At 35.6% G+C, this 20922-nt stretch overlaps 3 protein-coding genes across 4 annotated transcripts in view; 1 reads left to right on the forward strand and 2 right to left on the reverse strand.

Moving 5' to 3' along the window:
• Positions 1-5196, forward strand: part of LOC111701284 (uncharacterized) — a 14463-nt gene extending 9267 nt beyond the window's left edge. For both annotated transcript variants that reach the window (XM_023472480.1, XM_023472481.1), the window contains 7 exons: positions 335-512; positions 785-932; positions 1377-1998; positions 2310-2513; positions 2621-3258; positions 3592-3921; positions 4419-5196. In XM_023472480.1, coding sequence (XP_023328248.1) covers positions 335-512; positions 785-932; positions 1377-1998; positions 2310-2513; positions 2621-3258; positions 3592-3921; positions 4419-4485 — 2187 coding nt within the window. In that variant the 3' untranslated portion in view covers positions 4486-5196. The remainder of the gene's footprint in view (positions 1-334; positions 513-784; positions 933-1376; positions 1999-2309; positions 2514-2620; positions 3259-3591; positions 3922-4418) is intronic.
• LOC111701287 (uncharacterized) lies at positions 5131-10211 on the reverse strand. The gene is made up of 5 exons (XM_023472484.1): positions 9787-10211; positions 9192-9264; positions 8689-8782; positions 6955-7016; positions 5131-5352 (listed from the first exon to the last, which is right to left on the reverse strand). Exons 1-5 carry the CDS (start codon positions 9871-9873, stop codon positions 5210-5212), a joined length of 459 nt encoding a protein of 152 aa, XP_023328252.1. The 5' UTR covers positions 9874-10211; the 3' UTR covers positions 5131-5209.
• Positions 10212-11046: 835 nt separating this feature from the next.
• LOC111701279 (uncharacterized) overlaps positions 11047-20922 on the reverse strand; it is a 22346-nt gene continuing 12470 nt past the window's right edge. The window contains exons 10-16 of the mRNA XM_023472475.1: positions 20870-20910; positions 19164-19223; positions 17382-17482; positions 16825-16951; positions 13890-16505; positions 12275-12337; positions 11047-12075 (exon numbers count right to left, since the gene is read on the reverse strand). Of these exons, the coding sequence (XP_023328243.1) occupies positions 11567-12075; positions 12275-12337; positions 13890-16505; positions 16825-16951; positions 17382-17482; positions 19164-19223; positions 20870-20910 (3517 nt within the window). The 3' untranslated portion in view covers positions 11047-11566. The remainder of the gene's footprint in view (positions 12076-12274; positions 12338-13889; positions 16506-16824; positions 16952-17381; positions 17483-19163; positions 19224-20869; positions 20911-20922) is intronic.

Raw genomic sequence — 20922 nt, forward strand, 5'->3', positions numbered from 1 at the left:
TTTGTTCTTTCCTCACCTAACTCTATCCTCCTTTGTCTTAGCTCACCTAACTCTAGGCCCCTTTGTCTTAGCTCAACTAACTCTATGCTCCTTTGTTCTTACCTCATTTAACTCTAGGTCCCTTTGTTCTTACCTTACCTAACTCTAGGCCCCTTTGTTCGTATCTCACCTAACTCTAGGCCTCTTTGTTCTTACCTCACCTAACTCTAGGCTCCTTTGTCTTAGCTCACCTAACTCGAGGCACCTTGTTCTTATCAACCCCTTTGTTCATCTACCCAAATTTTTTTTTGTGCCATTTGAAATTAAGAATAAACTTAGATAATTTGTTTTTAAGGTTTGTTCTAACAAGCTTTTGGATCATCTGCTTTCCTTCGTCGATCTTCCTCAACTAGATCGGTGGAAGATCGACGAGCTGAGTCGACTTCTAGATCCTAATCATGACAATAGGCTAGTCGACGAGGGCCAGTTTGTCGCTGTTGGTCGCAGATGGGCTGAAATGATATCAGCAACAGGTTAGAAAATTCGCAAACATTTCCAGGAAAATTCGCAAGTTTAGTTAAAGTTTTGAGATCTAAGTGCAGAAGATTTTACATTTTTTTTTTGTTAAAATAATCTGATGTTATCAGTTCTTTTCTTTTCGTATAATTTAGCAGGTAGTATTTAAGTTTCACATTTCCTTCTTTGTTGTATTAATTATACCGTTAATGTTTATTAGTTTTAATTAATATTCCATATCTTCATTAATCAATATCGACTAATGAATTAAATATATATATTATTTTAGGACTAGGGCATGATGATGTGGTCCTTTGTGGACCTAATACCTCTGAGGAACAGGATAAGCCGGACCTGGATAATGTGAGTTATGGAAGTGTCGAGGGACTTGGTGGATTGCCGGGGTGTGATAGTAGAGAAGTAGAGCTAGAAAATAGGTAATAGTTATATATATTCGTTCTTCATACCAGTTTTTCGGATCCGGATCCTCGGTCCGTCCTTAAAAAATTGGATCCGTATCCAAAATTAAATATATAGCTATAATATTTTGAAAATGATTCTATGTTTCTGTATGTATCGTTTTTAGTGCTCATTTTAAGAATGGTTAACGTCAGACAGTTTATTCCAAAATATTTCTTTAATTTTTTTTTTGATTCAAGCATGGAAAGAGAAATTCAATTTTAGATAAAAAAAAGAAAAATAACAATTATAATTTGAAAAAGGATTTTAAAATTATGTAATTTTACTGTTTACATATATGTATTCTTTCGCACTCTTTTACGTCAAAGATATAGAAACTTTAAATTTGATTAAGTTTGGTTCAGAATCTTTTAACTCCAAACCTAATCTAAAAAGTAACTTCTAATATCAATTATATCCAGATGTAGTGAGCTAAGATATCAACTGTGTAAGCAGCAAGAAGATTACGCTGATCTACAGACTGCTCTCTCCGCAACAGAGGAAGCAGCAAACTCTCTGTCCTGGGAGCTGGATGCTGCTAAACTAAAAATTTCAGCTCTCAGTAGTGGACTAGAGAGAGCTAGCAGCTCTGCAGAAGAAGCTGAAGGATTAGCAGCTGCTAACAGATTGGCTGAAGAGCGTTTAATCAGTCTCACCGCTAATCTGGAGGAATATAAGGAAGCATTAAGACGCAAGGATGAAGAGCTGCTTGAAAAGGAGCAACTGTTTGACAAGCTGAGAGTGGAGGCAGCAGCTGCTGTACGGAAGGAGAAGGCAGCAGCTACAGAGCTTGTTGAGAAGGAAGCTCAGCTTCAGCAGCTTCTAGAAGAACTGGAGAACAAGGATGAGATCAATGATAAACTTGAAGAGGCAAAACAGAGGAAGGATGGAGAACTTGAAGCTGCTGGACGGGAACTACTCCGACTAGAGACCGAACTAGGAGCTAGAGAAGATGAGATTAAGAACCTGACTTCAGGGTTCGGTTCCCCGAACACTGGAAGCATTCACGGAGCGAACATTCTTGATGTCAGCGTAGATGACAAGGTAGTACAGTATCTATAATCTATAGAGTATATTAAATGGAGTTCATTGCCCATGTCATGTCTGATTTACAACCTTTACGCTTAAAAGCAATTTCTGTTCAAGAACGAATGAGGTATCCATGTTTTCATCTCTTAAAATCAACTGTTTTCAAGTGGAGTTTCTTTGCAAACCAGGAAAATCAGAAAATCTACAACATTTTCGAGTCGACAACGGTTAAAATGGCATCTTTGTAAATTGGGCATGTCCTTATTTAAATGGAGAGTCACTTGAAATTTCAACAACAGTCCTATCAAAACAAAATTTGATTTTAGGTATTGGAAGAGTTTAATGAGAGTAATAGTCCAAACCCTAAACGTAGCTTCCCTCTGACTCCCCTGGCCCGGGGACCTAGTGCTAGCTCTACACCTGCTAGGGGTAGAAGAGGGAGTATAGTAGAGGAACTCAGAGATGTAGGATTCCCCTCGCCTCTCTGTGGGAAGGGGGTTCAAGAGCACAAGTTGTACACAAGGCTACAGGTTTGTACAATAAAATACTATTAATTGGTTAATTGTGTTTTCAACCAAAAAAATAGCTCAGACACTTTAAATAATCTCAGGGACAATAAATTGAACCTTGTTTTTAGGCTGAGATAGGAAGATGGCAGGAGAGCGTTAGAAGAGTTATTATTGCTGAAGTAGATCCAGCGTTTACTGGTAAACTCATATCTGCTGTTAACAAGGTTATGGAGGGGATACAGAGGGATATCCTACTCCAGATAGATACTGCAGGGGTAGATGTATCCAAGGAGAACGAGGAGTTGAGAAGAGAACTGGAGGTGCTTAAGGAGGAGTTACAGCACTGTAAGGATGAACTAGAGAAGGAGAGACAGTGCGCTGTAGTCAAGTATAATGATAGAGCAGAGCTGCATGATATTGAACTAGTAGAGAACAGGGTTACAGAGATGGCAAATCTACTCCAGGCAGCAAACCGTGCTCTGTTAGCTGCAGGGCAGAGTATGAGTCGAGAACCTAGTAGACCAACTACTCCAGACCAGACTAGTATTGACGAGGATCCTCTTGGAGGCTGGCAGCTTGATCTCGAGGGTATTGAGCTGATAGAGTGCAACAACAACCTGAGTAAGATGCTGCTCCAGTATTCTAAACAGCTGAGACAAGACCTTAGTAGAGCAGAGGCTGGAGCTAACACTGAGAAGAGGAAGCTATGGTTGTCTTCACTTTACACTAGGCTAGAGGATCTACAGGAGGAAACAGAGAAATCAAGGTATATTTTCTTTACACTAGGCTAGAGGATCTACAGGAGGAAACCGAGAAATCAAGGTATATTTACTTTACACTAGGCTAGAGGATCTACAGGAGGAAACAGAGAAATCAAGGTACATTTACTTTACACTGAACTTCTTAAACACGTCTTGTCCAAGTCTCTCAACGTCTACTAATCAGAAAGTTAGGGTTGAATTGAAACAAAAACACGAAATACAAAAAGATATTATTAATATTTTCTGAACATCGTATACTTGAAGGATATTGCGTAAAGCTTTGCTCAAAACTATCTCTACCAAATTTCCTTGAAACCTCTATTACTATTTTACTCTAGGTGTCTTCTACAACAAGCTGGTGAGAGCTTTAGAGAGCAGCAGGTCCAGCTCCAGCTTCAGACAACAAAAGATGTTTCAATCCTCAGGTTTCCTAAAACTCAGTCCTGTCAAACAGAACCTTTACACCTGGAGGAGGTTGAACTTGTTGAAGGAGTTGAAGCTAAGGAGGTTGAGGAGAAGGTTGAGAATAAGAGTAAAGGAGCTCTGGGCTGGTTCAGCTACCTGGTGGGTTTCCTAACTCTTCTAACTCTTCTCCTTCTCTTTACATTTATGTGTGGTGTTGAATACGAGGGTAGGGTCTACTATCCTATCACGTATTCTCCTTTCAGGTTTGTCCCTTGTCCTTGATATTATAATCTACCGGGGATAGTATTATCTGGTTCAAACTCGAGTAAATATAAAATGTAAATAAGGAGGACATAACATAAGAAGTGTGTTGTTTGAATGGACCCCNCCCCCTCCTTCTTTTATCTCTTTCTTTAAAAGCAAATTATGTGTTTCTTTTTTCTTAATTTTTTGGGATAATAGAAGTCATATTTGAGGGATGGCAGGTTTGTGATTTTGTGCATGGTTTGAATTGTATATCCTATATACTACTAACAAAATGATAAATTCATCAATGGAAAGATAAGAAAAAAATTGTCAGATTTAGTTAGAGTTGAAACTCTTAAGTTAAGTTACTGATTATAGTTTACTTCCATCTTATATTCATTATTTTTAATTATTCATTAATCATTGACGAATGGGCCAAAATGTGTTTTTTTAAATGTTGTTATTTAAAAAATATATATTCTGGAAAAAAAATGATAAAATTAAAATATTTCAGATCTCTAGACTGGGTTCCCGCTCCTCGAGTCAGCATCAGGCTAACAAGGAGCTACAAGATCTGGTAGATTCTAGTTCCAACCCTTCTCCGGGTACCCCTAGATCATATAGTTCTAACCCTACTCCTGGTACCCCTAGATCCCATAGTTCACCTAAGGAATGTACTGAGCCTAGATTATCTCTAGTAGCTAAACCTTGTATTATAGAAAGTGGATCCTGGGTTATCCTAGACACTTATCATACCAAGTTTATATAAGAGTGACAGATGTAAGAAAATATTCTAGTAATAGTTGCATTTATCTTACAGGAAAATACTCGGCAATAAGATTATATGAATACCTAAACGTAAAACCTTTGTGAAATTAGTAAAAATGGTGAATGTTTAAAATTGTTGCAGTAAAAGATATTTAACCAGGGTTAAAATTTGATCGTCTTCCAATGTGATTTATATCCAAATTCTAGTGATTGGTGCTACAAGTAGTAAAAAGGGATATATATGTATTTATTTGTAAAACTACTATATTCTAATTATTTTTACAACACTTGAAACAGTTCTTTATAGCTTTATTTGTAGGATCAAGTATTTTGACATTGAATAGTTAATAAAACTAGTAAATTTTGTTTGCTCAGATAAACCAAACATTAATCTTGATAAATTGTATACTGTATACTGTATATCCCTTTAACTGTCGACTAAGCAGTAAACAAAACTCTTCAGTTTCGACATTTATTTTATGTATTTTCAATTTAATTGACTCAAATATATATATTTACGAGCATAGAATGTGTTGTTTAATCTTGAAACTGTATTTGTTCAATATTAGATCTTGATCCATCCTCATCCTCTGGGTTTATAATTATCATTGAATCCTCGTTTCCAGCAGTCTCAAGTCTCTCGTCTACATTTCCACTAGCATCAACCCTGTCCTCTACTCCTGAACAATTAATTGTTTATGAGGTGTAACCTTCAATAAAAGATGTGTATGTAACACGAGAAAATATTCAAGATTTTTGTAACATGGAAACTGTGTGACATTTCATTAATTGTTTTAGTCAACAAACTTTGATCTAGTGCTGTGATTCCTCCCAGAATAACTAATTTGTAGAAAGTTTTATGCAAACTGTGAAATTAGAAAATTTGACTATTCAATGTACAAAATAATTGTCTCCTCTCTGTTCTTCTTGCAGAATCATGAACGACATGAATAGAGTTTAGCGGATTCATTACAGACATGAATAGAGTTTAGCGGATTCATTACAGCCATAAATAGAGTTTATCGAACTCATTACAGACATGAAGAGAGTTTAGCGGATTCATTACAGACATGAATAGAGTTTAGCGGATTCATTACAGCCATGAATTGAGTTTATCGGACTCATTAAAGACATGAAGAGAGTTTAGCGGATTCATTACAGACATTAATAGATTTTAGCGGATTCATTACAGACATGATTAGAGTTTAGCGGATTTGTTACAGACAGGAAGAGAGTTTTGCGGATTCATTACAGACATTAATAGAGTTTAGCGGATTGTTTACAGACAAAAATAGAGTTTAGCGAATTCATTAAGGCATGAATAGAGTTTAGCGGATTCATTACAGACATTAATAGAGTTTAGCGGATTTGTTACAGACATAAATAGAGTTGAGCGGATTCATTACAGGCATGAATAGAGTTTAGTGGATTCATTACAGGCATGAGTAGAGGTTAGCGGATTCATTACAGACATGAATAGAGGTTATCGGATTTAAAAAAAAAAACCGCCTTTAAGCCTTAACCTAGTAAATATACTCCGGCAGAAATGGATATTACAATTCTAAGGCTCAACGGAGACTATTTTGAAGGCGTCACTCAATTCCCATATTATTTGGCCACCATATACTGCAAAAATGTAAACAAAACTACCCCTTGAATTCGTGATTAGTAAAACCTAATAAGGAAAATTATTTCTTGATGACCTAGAACTTTTTATTAGAAGTGAGTAAGAACTGAATTAAGTAAGATATTTGAACTGATCGAGTTCAAGTCTAAGGAAATAGTTTTAGCAAGTTCATCTTATTTCAATTTAAGACGATGCTAAGGCCTTCTACGAAAGTAGAGCCTAACTATTTGAAAAATCAAAATAGCAAAACGCGGAAAATTTTTTAAATTTTGAATCATACGGTAGTTGGCTATTTTATCAATATAATGAAGACTACTTTCGATTTCAATTTTGATTGATATCAAGCTTAAAAAGCATGGATACACAAAAATATGGAAACAAAGAGAAGCTGTCAATTAAAAAGGTTCTCTTTAATTACTTGTTAAGTTGTAATTCGAGAAAAGCTTGTTGACAATTAAAACTTAAATAAAAAAGTCGTCTTCATTATATTGATATAATTGCCTACCACTGTACATACAATATACATCAACTCGACATTAAGTTAGGTTAATTTCTCTAGCAACTATTTTACCTACCTGTTGATAGGTTGGTTTCTCTAGCAACTATTTTACCTACCTGTTGATAGGTTGGTTTCTCTAGCAACTATTTTACCTACCTGTTGATAGGTTGGTGGATGTGTCAATATTATGGTCAGTATAATGAGAATATATTGGAGAACTAGAAAGAGATACAGATTTATTATCATTGTACAAATAAAATAAAGCTATAAATGTCAGTAATTTAAACTCCAGCCTGTTTCACAGATAGCATACAGACTTCAGAGACGAATTGTGGAATGATATACTGTCTATTTCCTAATTTGCTAAATCGCTTATTTAGCTGGTAAATCGTTTATTTAGCTACTAAATTGTTTATTTAGCTGCTAAAAGACTAAATTTAAACCAGCCGACTTTATTTTACCGTGGGGTCGTAATATTTTTAGAGTTTTAGCTCATCTCTATGGTCTCATTCTTTGTGGTTGAACCTGTAGCCTTAGTTGAACCAATCGCATATAGTTTAACCACTTCTTTCTATTCATGAATTTTCAACTCTGATTTATTTTATCAAGTACAGAATATCTTTCCTGAGATGAGTTCGCCGAGTAAAAATTAAGAAATATATATTTTCCTCTAAAAACCTCCGAATGTATTCAATTAAAGCCTATCTTGCACTATCAAAGTAATCATCAGTTCTTTTTCGCTTACACGACTGGAAAATAATCCTAACATATATACCACAGGGTGATTTTTAAAAGTCGATTATTTAAAATGTTCACCAAAGTAAAACAAGGTACAACAAAAAGATAATTTTGATATTTATTAACTCGTTATTACTTGGCATTTGAGAAAGAAAGAAATTATCTCCAGCATTATGAATCTTTCTCTGTTTCAGGAGGCTCTCAAACAGCTTCCAAACTTCGAACCCGATATTTGGACTATTTGACTTATTTACATCATATGGAGGAGGAATTTAATATTTTGAAAACTGGAATCGTATTCTATAGGTCGTTCATATATTTAGGGTCCTTAAAAATTTTTACAACTGGTCTGGAAATTATTAAAATTAAAAAATTTTGAAGAAATAGTTTAGATTAGAAAAATGCCGGAAAAGGCAGTATTTTTTACACTGTTTGACCTGAGCTGAAAACTTTAGAATGGAATATCCTTAATCCCGATCGGTAAATAAATCTGGAGATTAATATTAAGAGGAGAACAAGCATTATTTAATCTGGAGATTAAGAAAAGAGTGGATCAAGCATTAATCCCAATATCCACCATTCAAAAGTTTCCAGCTCTGTTTAAGGGAGACCTGTTGCTTCGAAGATTATCAAATGTCAGACAGAAAATAAGAAAGTGTAGATCTTTCATCCAATTAAAAAAAACCGACTTTTAAAAATCACCCTGTACAGTGTAATTACTACATTCATGATCAATCAAATATATAATCTGTATCCCTGATCAATCAAGCATATCATCTGTATCCCTGATCAATCAAATATATAATCTGCATCCCTGGTCAATCAAATATATAATCTGTATCCCTGGTCAATCAATTATATAATCTGTATCCTTAATCAATCAAATATATAATCTGCATCCCTGGTCAATCAAATATATAATCTGTATCCCTGGTCAATTGAATATATAATCTGTATTCCTGATCAATCAAATATATAATCTGTATTCCTGATCAATCAATTATATGATCTGTATCCCTGATCAATCAATTATCTGTATCCCTTATCAATCAATTATATAATCTGTATTCCTGATCAATCAATTATATAATCTGTATCCCTGATCAATCAATTATCTGTATCCCTAATCAATCAATTATATAATCTGTATTCCTGATGAGTAATCCGTTAGTAAAATCATCATCTCTGTCAATGTGTTCCTGTTCAGCATGTTCAGGTTGAGGTTGGGAAGATGGAGCTGAATCCTCTAGTCAGAAAGAAACAAGAATGTAAAACTTAAAAAGGTGGGAGAGGGTTCAGGATCTTTTTATTGTACAAAGAGAACAAGATAACTCTGAAATAGGAAGACGACTTTTAGACTCAATTTATGACTTCCAATGGTCATGAGGCACAACCATCGTTCAGTGTAAACAGGCCCAGTTAACTTGCTAAAATGTTGTCTTCCTATCACAAAGTTTTCTTGTTCTCACTTAATATAGTCCTAGTATAGAGCCAAAGTATAGAAGGGTGCAACTGTGCAATTCGATGATTGTCAGATTTAAAGACAAACTAAAATGCTAGATTATTCCCTTTTTAATTGAAAATGTTAAATTTATCTAGTTTTCTCTTTTAAACATTTTTTTTTGTATACGATTACTTATTGTTTCTCTGTATCCCTGTTTGAATGGGTTCTACTGGCTCTGGAGCAGGTTGGGGTTTCTCCGGGTTCGGAGAAGGACTGGAGAAAACCTTAAACAAAGAGAATTAATCTTACACATACCCTTAGTGTTAGCAAAACTGAAAGATAAAAAAAACAATAAAAGATTTCATGATAAACAGTTTTTTATCAAAACAGTTTGATTTGAATACAATTAAATTTTTAAACATTTTGTTAAACTTGAGACTACTTTTCCACGGTAAAATATTGCAATTTTCGATTTAAATACAGTTTTAAATTTGCACAAAAGCAAAGAAAGAAATCATTCAGAATCAAAAATAGTTTTTATTTGACTGTAAACCGTAATTCAGTGTATTTTCAAATAGAATATTAATTATGTATAATTCTTAAAAAAGTTTAAGAATAGCCATTTTTACTTGCCCTTTAAAGTTCGTAAATAAAAAATTATTATGTAGCATAATAAAATGTTATCGGTATGAACTGAAAGACATTTTCCAATAAGTGAGAAAAAAAAACTCTTTTTATAAAGATATTTGTAAAGCAAGAATAAAATTTGAAAAAATCAAATCTAACTTTTTTCTGTGCTGACAAACCTTGGTTCTATATATATAAATATATGCTGCCACTGCTACTCCTGCTGCACTAACTGCTGACAACAATAGAACTCTATTCTCAACCATTGCTGACAAGAACTGATAACGCTGTCACAAATTAGAATTGCTGTCACGTATATGTTTCAGCGACTAATTTCACTAAGAAACTGAAGTTCAGACAGTAAAAGAATTGGGAAAGCAACGTGTGTCGTATTCTGACGTGTGTGCGTGCATACAGTACACCACCGGCTGTTATCAAGGTATCTTGTTCTTTTCACCCTTTTAAACTTTTTTAAAAAAAATCAAAGCAAAACTTATCACCCAACTTTGCAAAAGAAAAATTTCGAATTTTTAGCATTCTCATCATATTTTTGGCGACCTTTTTTTCTTTCTTTTTTAAGATTTAAAACTATATATTTTACTTATGTAAATCACGTGACGTTGTGCATTTTCAAATGTCTCAGTCTCCCTGTAGACTGGAGATCTGCCTGTATTTGGCTTGAATCCAGATATGTCCTGTTACCAGGCAGCGGGTAGATCAAAGATTTTACACCAAACTCAATACAAGAAATATAGAAAACTAGCTGGAGTACCCAGCGTTGCCCAAGGAATTTTTTAAAAATTCGAATTAAAAAATTGAAAAAAACTTCAAATTTTGAAAAAAAAATTCTGATTTATTTAGCCTTTGTTATCACCAAAGGTACCCAAGGGTTCCCTAAAAAACAGTCGATTTGTTTCAGCCGTTTGGCCAGCTTAGCTAACATATAAATATATATAACATGGGGGGCGTAAAAAAGGCTAAACTACAGAAAATCAAGTCTTTGCAAAAAAAGGGCAATTAGAACAGTAAATAATAGTTCATTTAAGGCACATTCAGATCCAGATATTTTTCAGATTAGCACTCCTAAATCTTGATGATACATATAAACTAGGTGTTCTATCTTTTATGCATAAATACGTTTATGAAAACCTTCCAGCTTCCTTCCATGATATGTTTAATTCTGTAGCTGAACCAAATAGAACAAAATCATATAAACTTGAACGATTTCTCTTTAAAACTCTAGAATGTTTTCCCTCTGCTTTATTTCCAAAAATATGGAATTCGATTGATTTTGATGATAATTTTGCCAATAACTTACTAAAAACTAAATCTAAAAACAAGTATTTTAAAAAGTTTGGGGCTAAAAAAAGTAGGAATGAGTTAGTAAGATAAAATCAAAGGAAAAGGATGCAACTTTCCATGTGCATTAGAACATTAAATAAATAAAATAAAATATATATTTGTTTATCTAATATTTTACATAGAAACAATAACATCATATTATTTAATGGCAGTTAGGAGTAAATTTTACTCAGAGGGTTCTTAACATTTTTCCAGGGTGAAGGGGAGTGAACGCCCGATCGGGGGTCAGTAAACAAATTAATTTTTTCTTTTTAAGATTAAGATTTTTTTGATAAAAGGCGTAAAAAGGATTGTTTTTAATTAAGGTCTCTTGAAATGGCAGTTTTATTTAATCACATTTATAATTATAGTGGAGCTATTGTAACATACTTCCACTGTAGAGAAATCTGAAGCTATCGCCATAATTTCTGGGTTTTATTCAGGGGCGTACTCAGGGATTTGTCAAATGGGGGGATTTTGTTTTTCTTTCCAGGGGTGGGGAGGGGCTCAGTACCCATTGGGTCCTGAAAATCCCGTGAAAACCATACATTTTACTAATCTAAAGGAGCTCAGCCCTCGTAACCCCTACCCCTGAGTACGCCCCAGGTTTTGAATTTCTTATCCCCCACGCTGGAACCCTAGATGCTGTTCCTCCTCGGCAACCTTAGGAAACGCGCGGAACGCAAACGCGCACTGGACTTTGCAAACGTGATCTTGGAGAATATCGCGCTGGGAGAAGGATTGCGCGAGATGGAAACAATTTTCTATTTTTAAAGATTGGCAGACGGGGCCCTCCTTCGTGCACGTGCACATTGTGCACGGAGATATGCGCTTCGCGTCACCGATCTCGATCGGAGTATCTCCTACATTACACTTGAGACGATCCTTCCATAGATCCAGGTTGATCGAAGGAACTGCTGTGCACGGAACGCGCGGATTCAGAAACGGATCAGGAATATCAAAAAGTGCACGTTGGATGTTTCGCACACTTTCACAGTTGTCGCAGACCACGCGTCCTAGACTGGCTTTCCGGATTTCCGTAAGCTGTGCATCCGTAAATCTGAGGAGAGGGTTGTCACCCTCGTACCAGAACCGATCACATTTCCGTAAGTTCCGGAACTGGATTCCTAGAAACAATATAGGTTTGAAAATTCCAATTCTAACATTTACACAAACTTGCTTGGGTACCCAGATTCGCCTGGAAACTAAACTTTTTGTATATAAAACACATTCCCTGGTTCCCTGATTAAAAAAATGAGGCGACTTGAAACAGATATTACTATTTTATAATAGATGTAGTAAACAAATTATTTATTAAAATATTACCGATTATGCAGGCAAAGGTTGGTCCGATTAGACCACCGTGCAGGGGTGTCTCAGATAGTCCACCTAAATTATTATCATTATTTTAATTATTAATATTATCATTTTCTTCTATAATTCTGTATCATCATCATTAACGTTATTTTCATTATTATTATCAGCGATTTTTAACTGGTTTAGTATTACAAAGAAACTATATTATTTGCAAAACTAAAAATCTGTTTTTTGCATTGTATTTTGCATAAACTTTGTATGGATGCATGTTTACTGTTCATTAACTAATTATACTAATTTAAAACCTGTGACCACTGACCATGTTGACCAATACCTCTCGTCTCAACGATTCCAATTAACGGTTGGTTAAACAGACTGTTGAGTAATTTTGAGTAAACCGCTAATAAAAGAAGCGTATGCCCATTTTGCAACCCGTACCCTAGAACCCCTAATCGGATCAAGTTAAACAAGTTTTTAATTCTGATAATTTCTCCATTTTTTCTGATGCAAGAAATGTGTAAGTCATATTTGAAGAGAAACCACAAATGAAAATAAACAGTTTTCAAAAACAAAAACATGAAAATCTTATTCAGAAATATATTAAAGACATGGAATTTCTAATGTAGGCTCACTCAATCTTACGCTCGTCGCTCAAAGTCCTTTTAGACTGTAAACATGTTGAAAGGGAGGGGAGGATACCACAATCCCCACCTGGAAGCATGTTGAGAGGGGGGGATACCACAATCCCCACCTGGAAGCATGTTGAGAGGGGGGATACCACAATCCCCACCTGGAAACATGTTGAGAGGGAATGTTTGTTAAGCCCTACTTCCCATATTTGTTAAGCCCTACTTCCCATGTTTGTTAAGCCCTACTATCTATGTTTGTTATGCCCTACTGCCTTTTTTTGATAAGCAATACCTACTGCCTAAGTTTGTTTATCCAATTGCCTGTGTTTGTTAAGCCCAATTTCGTATGTTTGTAAAGCCCTACTTCCTATTTTTACCTATTCCCTACGGCCTAAGTTATTTTCATACATTTGACTGTTTTTGTTATGTCCATATTTCCTGTGTCTGGATTACAAAGAAGATGGCAGGAAAACATAAACCTCCCCCCCCCCCCCACACACACACACCACCATTGCAAACATATTTCGCAGAATATAACTGTTTTATTTGCACAGTTCTTCAAACATGCATTGCAAAAACCTTTTCGCTAATCAAATCTAATGCGTGTATGAAGGGTATGGAAGAGGGGGGGGGGGGCGGGGGACTAATTAGAAATTTTTTAATAATCCTCAATGATTATTTTTTAAATGAATAAAAAGTTCTACAGAAATATTATTTTTAGAAAGTTTGACCCATCACAACTCTGATATTAAGATTGTAATCGAATTCTTCTAATTGTTTGGATATGTACTGTTCGCCTCTGATTGGTTTCTTATAAAACTATCCATTGCAAAGATCAACATGCTATAATCTAGAACATACTGATAGGAATAGCTAAGAGTTTTTTATCAGGGGGAGTAACAACAAACATTTACGATATTCACGATACGGTCTTTGAAAAAATACACATTTTGCAGTTTAGTTTAAAATATATTATTTTTTATGTTAAATCTAACCTGTAAAAAGATCAATATCATCCACATGAGCATACGTTCTTCTCAATCGTTCAATCACTGGTGGCGCCACCTCGCGGCCAAGCCCATCAAAACCGGATGCACGTGTTAGATTACAAATGGCTCTGTAATGGTTGTATCCCGGAATCCCGTGGTCTCTCGCTCTCTGCAGGTTCAGCGCAATTAGATCCATCCCGGAGAATGGTACCCCCTTCTTTTCGAACAAATGGTTCGTCACTTCATGCGTCACAAATTGATCCAAGGTTTCCATAGAAGTTGTGGACACACCTCGGATAAGCTCATCAAGCATACCAGGTTCTATCAGCTTGTCAGCATCAAAGAACATGTCACTTAATTTAAGCTCGCCATTTTCTGCAAAATCACCTCCCATCCGCTTAAAATTAGGCTTGAGTAAACTATGACCAAATCTGAATGCAGCACTGGCAAATTCGTTTAGAATTGTTGGGTTACATGATTCGTCATATCCACGGTAGTAACCTTCAGGAAGCAGGTTCAGTTCGTACAGATTTACGGCGTTCCAGCCCAACACTCGGGGGAGGAACTCGTTGTAGGTTATATGGGTCTGGATGGCTATACCAATCCTTCTCCCCTCCTGGTATAGTTTCTCATCAGACCACTGAGGGTTGAGCTGGGCTAGTTTATCAACTATTCTGTTATGCTCCCTCATAAAGAGGGTGTGGATGGCTGCTAGAACAGGCTGTTCACTGCTTCTAGCATCTCCAGCTTCAAAACAGAATCCACTTTTAGATTTACATTCTTCATTCTCATCTGTCAGAGGAAGTAGGTCTTTAGCTCCCCTTGCACTTGTACTGTTTAATCGACCTCCGAAAAATGATCTCAATTCTCTCATTTCGCAGACATCTGAACCATAGACGTTAGATGCATCAGCGAAGGATGTGATCTGATTGATCTGCTCTCTGAACCCCAGTGTGAGCTGTCCCGGCATCGATCTGGTGAAACCAAGGCAAAACTCCTCCCCTGAAGTGATATTAATCTGAGGGAAGTATGGATCTCCTTGTGGTATAGGAATAGGTAAACATTCAGGATGTAATCTAGTCTGAGAATCACAAGCTTTACAATCAAGAATAGAGCTAGAGAATCCTCTATTGACAGGGGTATGGGTGAGATCATGATCAACAAACTGAGCCCATTGCATCAACATAAGAGAGTATCTGACATGGGGAGCAGACACGTCGTTATGAATGTTAACAGAGATTAGACGTGGACTGGGGAGAGGTGCTCCAGTAACAGATCTACTTCGTGGAGACATCAAACCATCATCATAGGCCGGAGCTAGCAAGCGAGTGAACCCTCTCACAGATTTGCCGTACTCTGGGAAATCAAGATTGTTGCACCACCCTGTTATAGTTCTGTACTTTGTGGTGTGATCACAAGGAAGGGTTTGTTCATCACACTGAAAAACCTTTGGGATCTCCATAACATCTGACAAGTCAATATTTGGAAGTACATCCATCAGATCTTGCAAATCATTCGGGTTATTATCATTAAACTCAATATCCTTGAGCTGACGGTACTTTCTCCCGCTTTCATCCGCTTGAAGTAGATTATCAAGGAACCGTCTTGAGGCGAACTGGAGAACAAAGGAAGAGTTGGAAACTTCAACTGATTGTCGCTTTGGCTTCATGAATCCGTATGCAGAACCCGTTGGAGATTTCGGATCCGCCATTTGTCCAGAGTTCCAGAGATTCCACTCCCGGTCCTGTATCTTCTTCACATCCCTCCTAGCTCTCTCTACAGCATCTAGCAGCATATTATCAGGAACTATAAAGCGAGGAGAGGCAGTTGCCCATTTCTTCAGATTCATTGTTTTAATCATATTGTCCTCGTGACAGGCCATCAGAGCATTGAGGAACGGATCTGCCTGAATGAAAACATTAGGCTGGACAAAATCAATGGAGTTTGTGTTTTCACACAACACAGAAGCTAAAGATATTTTTCTAATTTCATTTAGTTGATCCTTGGTGAAGGATGAGGGAGGAATATCGTTCTCATACCAGTATCTATCTCCGCGCTTGTAGTAGTACATCTGTCTGCCAATAAGACAACCAAAAGTAGGTCCAACAGCGGCTCCCTTGTTTGGTATCTCAGCTAGTCCACCGGTAAACAAATCAATATCTCTCACATCCTTGTAAACTGCACTCAGCTTATCAACCGTAGACTGAGGCATGACCTCATTGAGGTCGGAGAAGGAGTTGACTGGGGGGAGATCACACAGCTTTCTCCACTCTGTGTATCCAGGTACACCATGATCTCGACCTTGTTGAATAATCTGAGCTGCAAGATCCAACCCAACTCCAGTCTCAGGGTCCATAAACATCTTACTCGTCATTGCCTCACCGATAAATATGTCCTCGTTCTGAGCATGTCCTTTAATTAGACCTCGGAGAATCTGATCCAATTTCTCAGGGTCATACATCTCAAAGGGTTTATAGAATGAGTCTGAAATATCCTTGGACTCGAGTTTCCGTCCGATCCTGTCAAAGTAGGAAAACTTAGCTGGCATCAGAGAAGCAACAAACCTCATTGCTGCAGCAGCGACACTATTAGCTGTTCCAGCATTAGTGTTGATATCATAACCTGACATTAGTTCAAATCAAGAACAATTCATAACTTTTTACTAATCAAAATCTAGTTATTTCTCATAATCATTTTATAATCCTTATATCTTTCCAACCTGATGACGTAAACCTTTGATATTTCAAACTATTCATTCTTCTAGATCTAAAAGAGAAAGTTGAAAAAAATAAAGGTTTTTTTCCAGCAGGTTGCCAAGATATAGGATGATTAAAAAATAGAATTTGTGACGAGTAACCAGTTCCTATTTTGGACTATTTGCATGGTAGGATGATTCCTTCTGGAATTTAGGACAAAAATGTCTGATTTGAACTTGATGTTCCTGTGAAAAAGCCTGATGTCTCTGATGAGAGACCGTATCTATCCATAACTGCCTTCCCAAGTATAACCGGTAAATACTCGTTATACGTGATATGCTGGATCTGAGCCCCTACAATCCGACGGGTCTCCTGATTCAAGAAAATACAATTAAAACTTTTCTTTTTACAAATGCAACTGTCGTTGGAATGCATACACGATTCACACAAACTACATTTTAAACCATTATCTGATCATTAATAGAGAAGATATTGTCGTTTTTTCTAGCTCGAAAAGTGTCGTTTTTCTGACATCCACAAGTCACTTCAGATAGAAATTTATGCATTCCTTGTATAATGCATGATCAGACAAACCTTTTATGTATATTGTTGTGAATCAGACATGCCAGTCTAGAAATGAGGGGTTACTTAAAATTACACTAATCAGGAAAATGTACATTTTGGAAGTAGCCGCATAGTTATTTGAAATAACTAACAGTGTACACTCACCTTCTGAATCTAATTAAAGCGTAAATGGTAGGAATTTAAAAAAAATGTTACTTTTCAAATTATTTTTTTTCACCTGGAAAATCTGTTCATCATTCCAGTGTGGGTTGATATCAGCCAGCTTGCGGGCCAACCTGTTATGCTGCCGCAACCAAAGGGTATGGATGGATACCAAACCTAAAATATAAAAAAATGGTAAGAAGTAAATTTAAAAAAGTATTTTAAATTAATTTTAATAATGTCACATGTCATCAACATAATTAGGGACATTTGACCCTTTATCTGAGAATAAACGATAAACTTTATCTCTCTATGATTGATTTAAGACAACTCAAGTATTGATAGGTGCCTAATAACAAAGTTTAGATCAAAATATAGATTTTACGACATATAAACCTTCTCAGGATGTGGTCTTAGTACCTTCTTTGTATTTTATAAAATGACAATTTTTTACATGTTTTGACAGTTTTGGTTTTATTTTATAAATTAAATTCTGAACAAATAAAAAATGTTAAGCACAGAATCATGGATTTTTTATGATAAGTGTTACAACCAGTGGCTTAATTATTTACAGTGCTTTAGTTTATGTCCTTTTTGACCCCTGCCCCACCCCCCTTATCGTTGGTTGCAAGACAGAAACTTATAGGCCTGCAATCATAAGAAAATGAAGATCAGATCTGAGAATTTATTGCAGGGTAGCCGGGCTAGGGTGTGTTTTATTAGAATTCCAATGATACATCAAGATTAAAGATTAAACCGTTAAAATGAAGATATTTCTCTAATGGAGTCAATAAATAGGTTTTAAAAGCTTATTTATAGTATCATCCTACATCTATAGTATAACATTATAAAGTGTTTACTTATTAACAAAATTATATTTTATAATTCAAATCATGCTGCAACTTTGCAACCTGTATTCTAACTGCTACTTAGTAATCTTATTCAATCTAACCATTACACTTTTACTATTCATACCACTCCTTCATTCTTATCATCCCACTCATCCTACCCTGCTCATCTTACTCATCCTATTCATCTTTCTCATCCTACTCATCCTACCCTGCTCATCCTACTCATCTTTCTCATACTACGCATCTTTCTCTTCCTTCATTCTACTTATCCCATTATTTCTACTTATCCTACTCATCCTACTAATCATACTCATTCTACTCATTCTACTCATCCTACTTATTCTACTCATCCTACTTATCCTCTTAATCCTACTTATCCTACTTAGCCTACTTACTATAATCTTCAATGTACTAGTTACAAACTCCTGGTTATCCTAATTATACTAATTATCCTAATCATCTTCATTATATTCATTAAGTTTTATCTCTTTGTGTGTTTATTATCCAGACCCTAACAAGCCGGCTAACATGACTGTCACTATTCACTCTAAACATAAGATTATCTAAATGAGCTAGGTATTCAGGGCGCTTTGCACACCTTTTCTAGTAATAATTTTAACTTTCTGATGTTGCATTTCTAGCCACCATTTTTCTTTGCAATTGTTAAGCTAAAAATTTCGTGGTTTTTTGTTAAAATTGATGGATTTCCAAAAAGTTTGAATCTACATATCTTTTCTAGGGAATATTTTCAAACCTTCGCTAGGGTCAATTTTAGCCCAATCAGTTCCGCTGTTTCACGTTTATTGGATACAAACACGTAAACAGACAAATCAAGATATTTATAAAAATAGAAAACAGATTCATATATTTGCTAAAGAATTTAGCACGGACACATTGTTGGGTTATAGGAAGTGAAAACTTCGCTTAAAATATAGTTTCTAATCCTCATATCTTTGCAACCTTATGGGGTGAATCTTTGATTCTCTGATCTTAGAAGCATGGTTTACCTATATGCTCATTTACACGAACATCTCCGGCTTTGAAACATTTCTCCCCTCCAGCTCCTCCTGTACAAACATTTTCTCCCCTTCATCTCCTCATATACAAACATTTTGTATTTATTAAAGTTTGAAACATTTCTCCCCTCCAGCTCCTCCTATACAAACATTTTATGTTGATTAAAGTTTGAAACATTTCTCCCCTCCAACTCCTCCTATATAAACATTTTATCTTAATTAAAGTTTGAAACATTTCTCCCCTCCAGCTACTCCTATACAAACATTTTATCTTAATTAAAGTTTGAAACATTTCTCCCCTCCAACTCCTCCTATACAAACATTTTATCTTAATTAAAGTTTGAAACATTTCTCCCCTCCAACTCCTCATATACAAACATTTTGTATTTATTAAAGTTTGAAACATTTCTCCCCTCCAACTCCTCCTATACAAACATTTTATATTGATTAAAGTTTGAAACATTTCTCCCCTCCAACTTCTCCTATACAAACAGTTTATCTTAATTAAAGTTTGAAACATTTCTCCCCTCCAGCTTCTCCTATACAAACATTTTATGTTGATTAAAGTTTGAAACATTTCTCCCCTCCAGCTCCTACTATACAAACATTTTATATTGATTAAAGTTTGAAACATTTCTCCCCTCCAGCTTCTCCTTTACAAACATTTTATGTTGATTAAAGTTTGAAACATTTCTCCCCTCCAGCTCCTCCTATACAAACATTTTATGTTGATTAAAGTTTGAAACATTTCTCCCCTCCAGCTCCTACTATACAAACATTTTATGTTGATTAAAGTTTGAAACATTTCTCCCCTCCAGCTCCTACTATACAAACATTTTATATTTATTAAAGTTTGAAACCTTTCTCCCCTCCAGCTCCTCCTATACAAACAGTTTATCTTAATTAAAGTTTGAAACCTTTCTCCCCTCCAGCTCCTCCTATACAAACAGTTTATCTTAATTAAAGTTTGAAACATTTCTCCCCTCCAGCTCCTCCTATACAAACATTTTATATTTATTAAAGTTTGAAAACTGGGATTAGGAAATTATTGATGAATACTGCAGTGCATACAGTTTTCGGGTTAAAGGGACTAAAGACTATATTGACACAATTCAAAATTAATATGGTTTTTTTAGATTGGCGTTTCCGATTTCACAACTGTACCATTGATCAATAATGAATTAATTATCCATAATCTTTTCTTTTAAAATTGATTATTTTGTGCTTTCTCTCTACATTTACTTGCGCATTTCTGCTTCAGAACCAACGGAGGAAATTTTAAAAATGTTCACGCCATGTCTTCCACCTTATTTATCTGATAAAGGTTTCAATAGTACCGAAGTCAATCAGACATTTTTAAATGAGACGTTACATGAAATATAAAGTCACATATAGTTGAAATTGATGGTTTAATAATTGACAAACAAACAAGCAGAATGTTGCCTGTTGTTTGACTGAAAATTTACTAAAAAAACCTTTTTTCTCAAGTTATCTTTATACCTGCCGACGTCCGGATAATTATAAATTATTTCCGTTTATCAATCTCACAGCTGACAGAACCGTAATCTTTAATACTGATTAAGCTTATCTGTTTTCTATCAAATTCAAAATATACCTGCACAGTCTATAGTGTTATCATCAGCTGGTAAAATATACCTGCACAATCTATAGTGTTATCATCAGCTGGTAAAATATACCTGCACAGTCTATAGTGTTATCATCAGCTGGTAAAATATACCTGCACAATCTA

The sequence above is a fragment of the Eurytemora carolleeae genome, unplaced genomic scaffold, assembly GCF_000591075.1.
Source record: "Eurytemora carolleeae unplaced genomic scaffold, Eaff_2.0 scaffold431, whole genome shotgun sequence".
NCBI classification, from domain to species: Eukaryota; Metazoa; Arthropoda; class Copepoda; order Calanoida; family Temoridae; genus Eurytemora; species Eurytemora carolleeae.

Bases quoted from the DNA above. Each gene is read 5' to 3' on its own strand.
- LOC111701287 (XM_023472484.1), bottom strand. From the start codon at position 9,873: ATGGTTGAGAATAGAGTTCTATTGTTGTCAGCAGTTAGTGCAGCAGGA. The intron at 9,265-9,786 runs GTTTGTCAGCAC...TCTTTGTTTAAG, and splicing joins TTTATATATATAGAACCAAG to GTTTTCTCCAGTCCTTCTCC. The intron at 7,017-8,688 runs GAATACAGATTA...ATCTCTTTCTAG, and splicing joins ACTAACGGATTACTCATCAG to TTCTCCAATATATTCTCATT.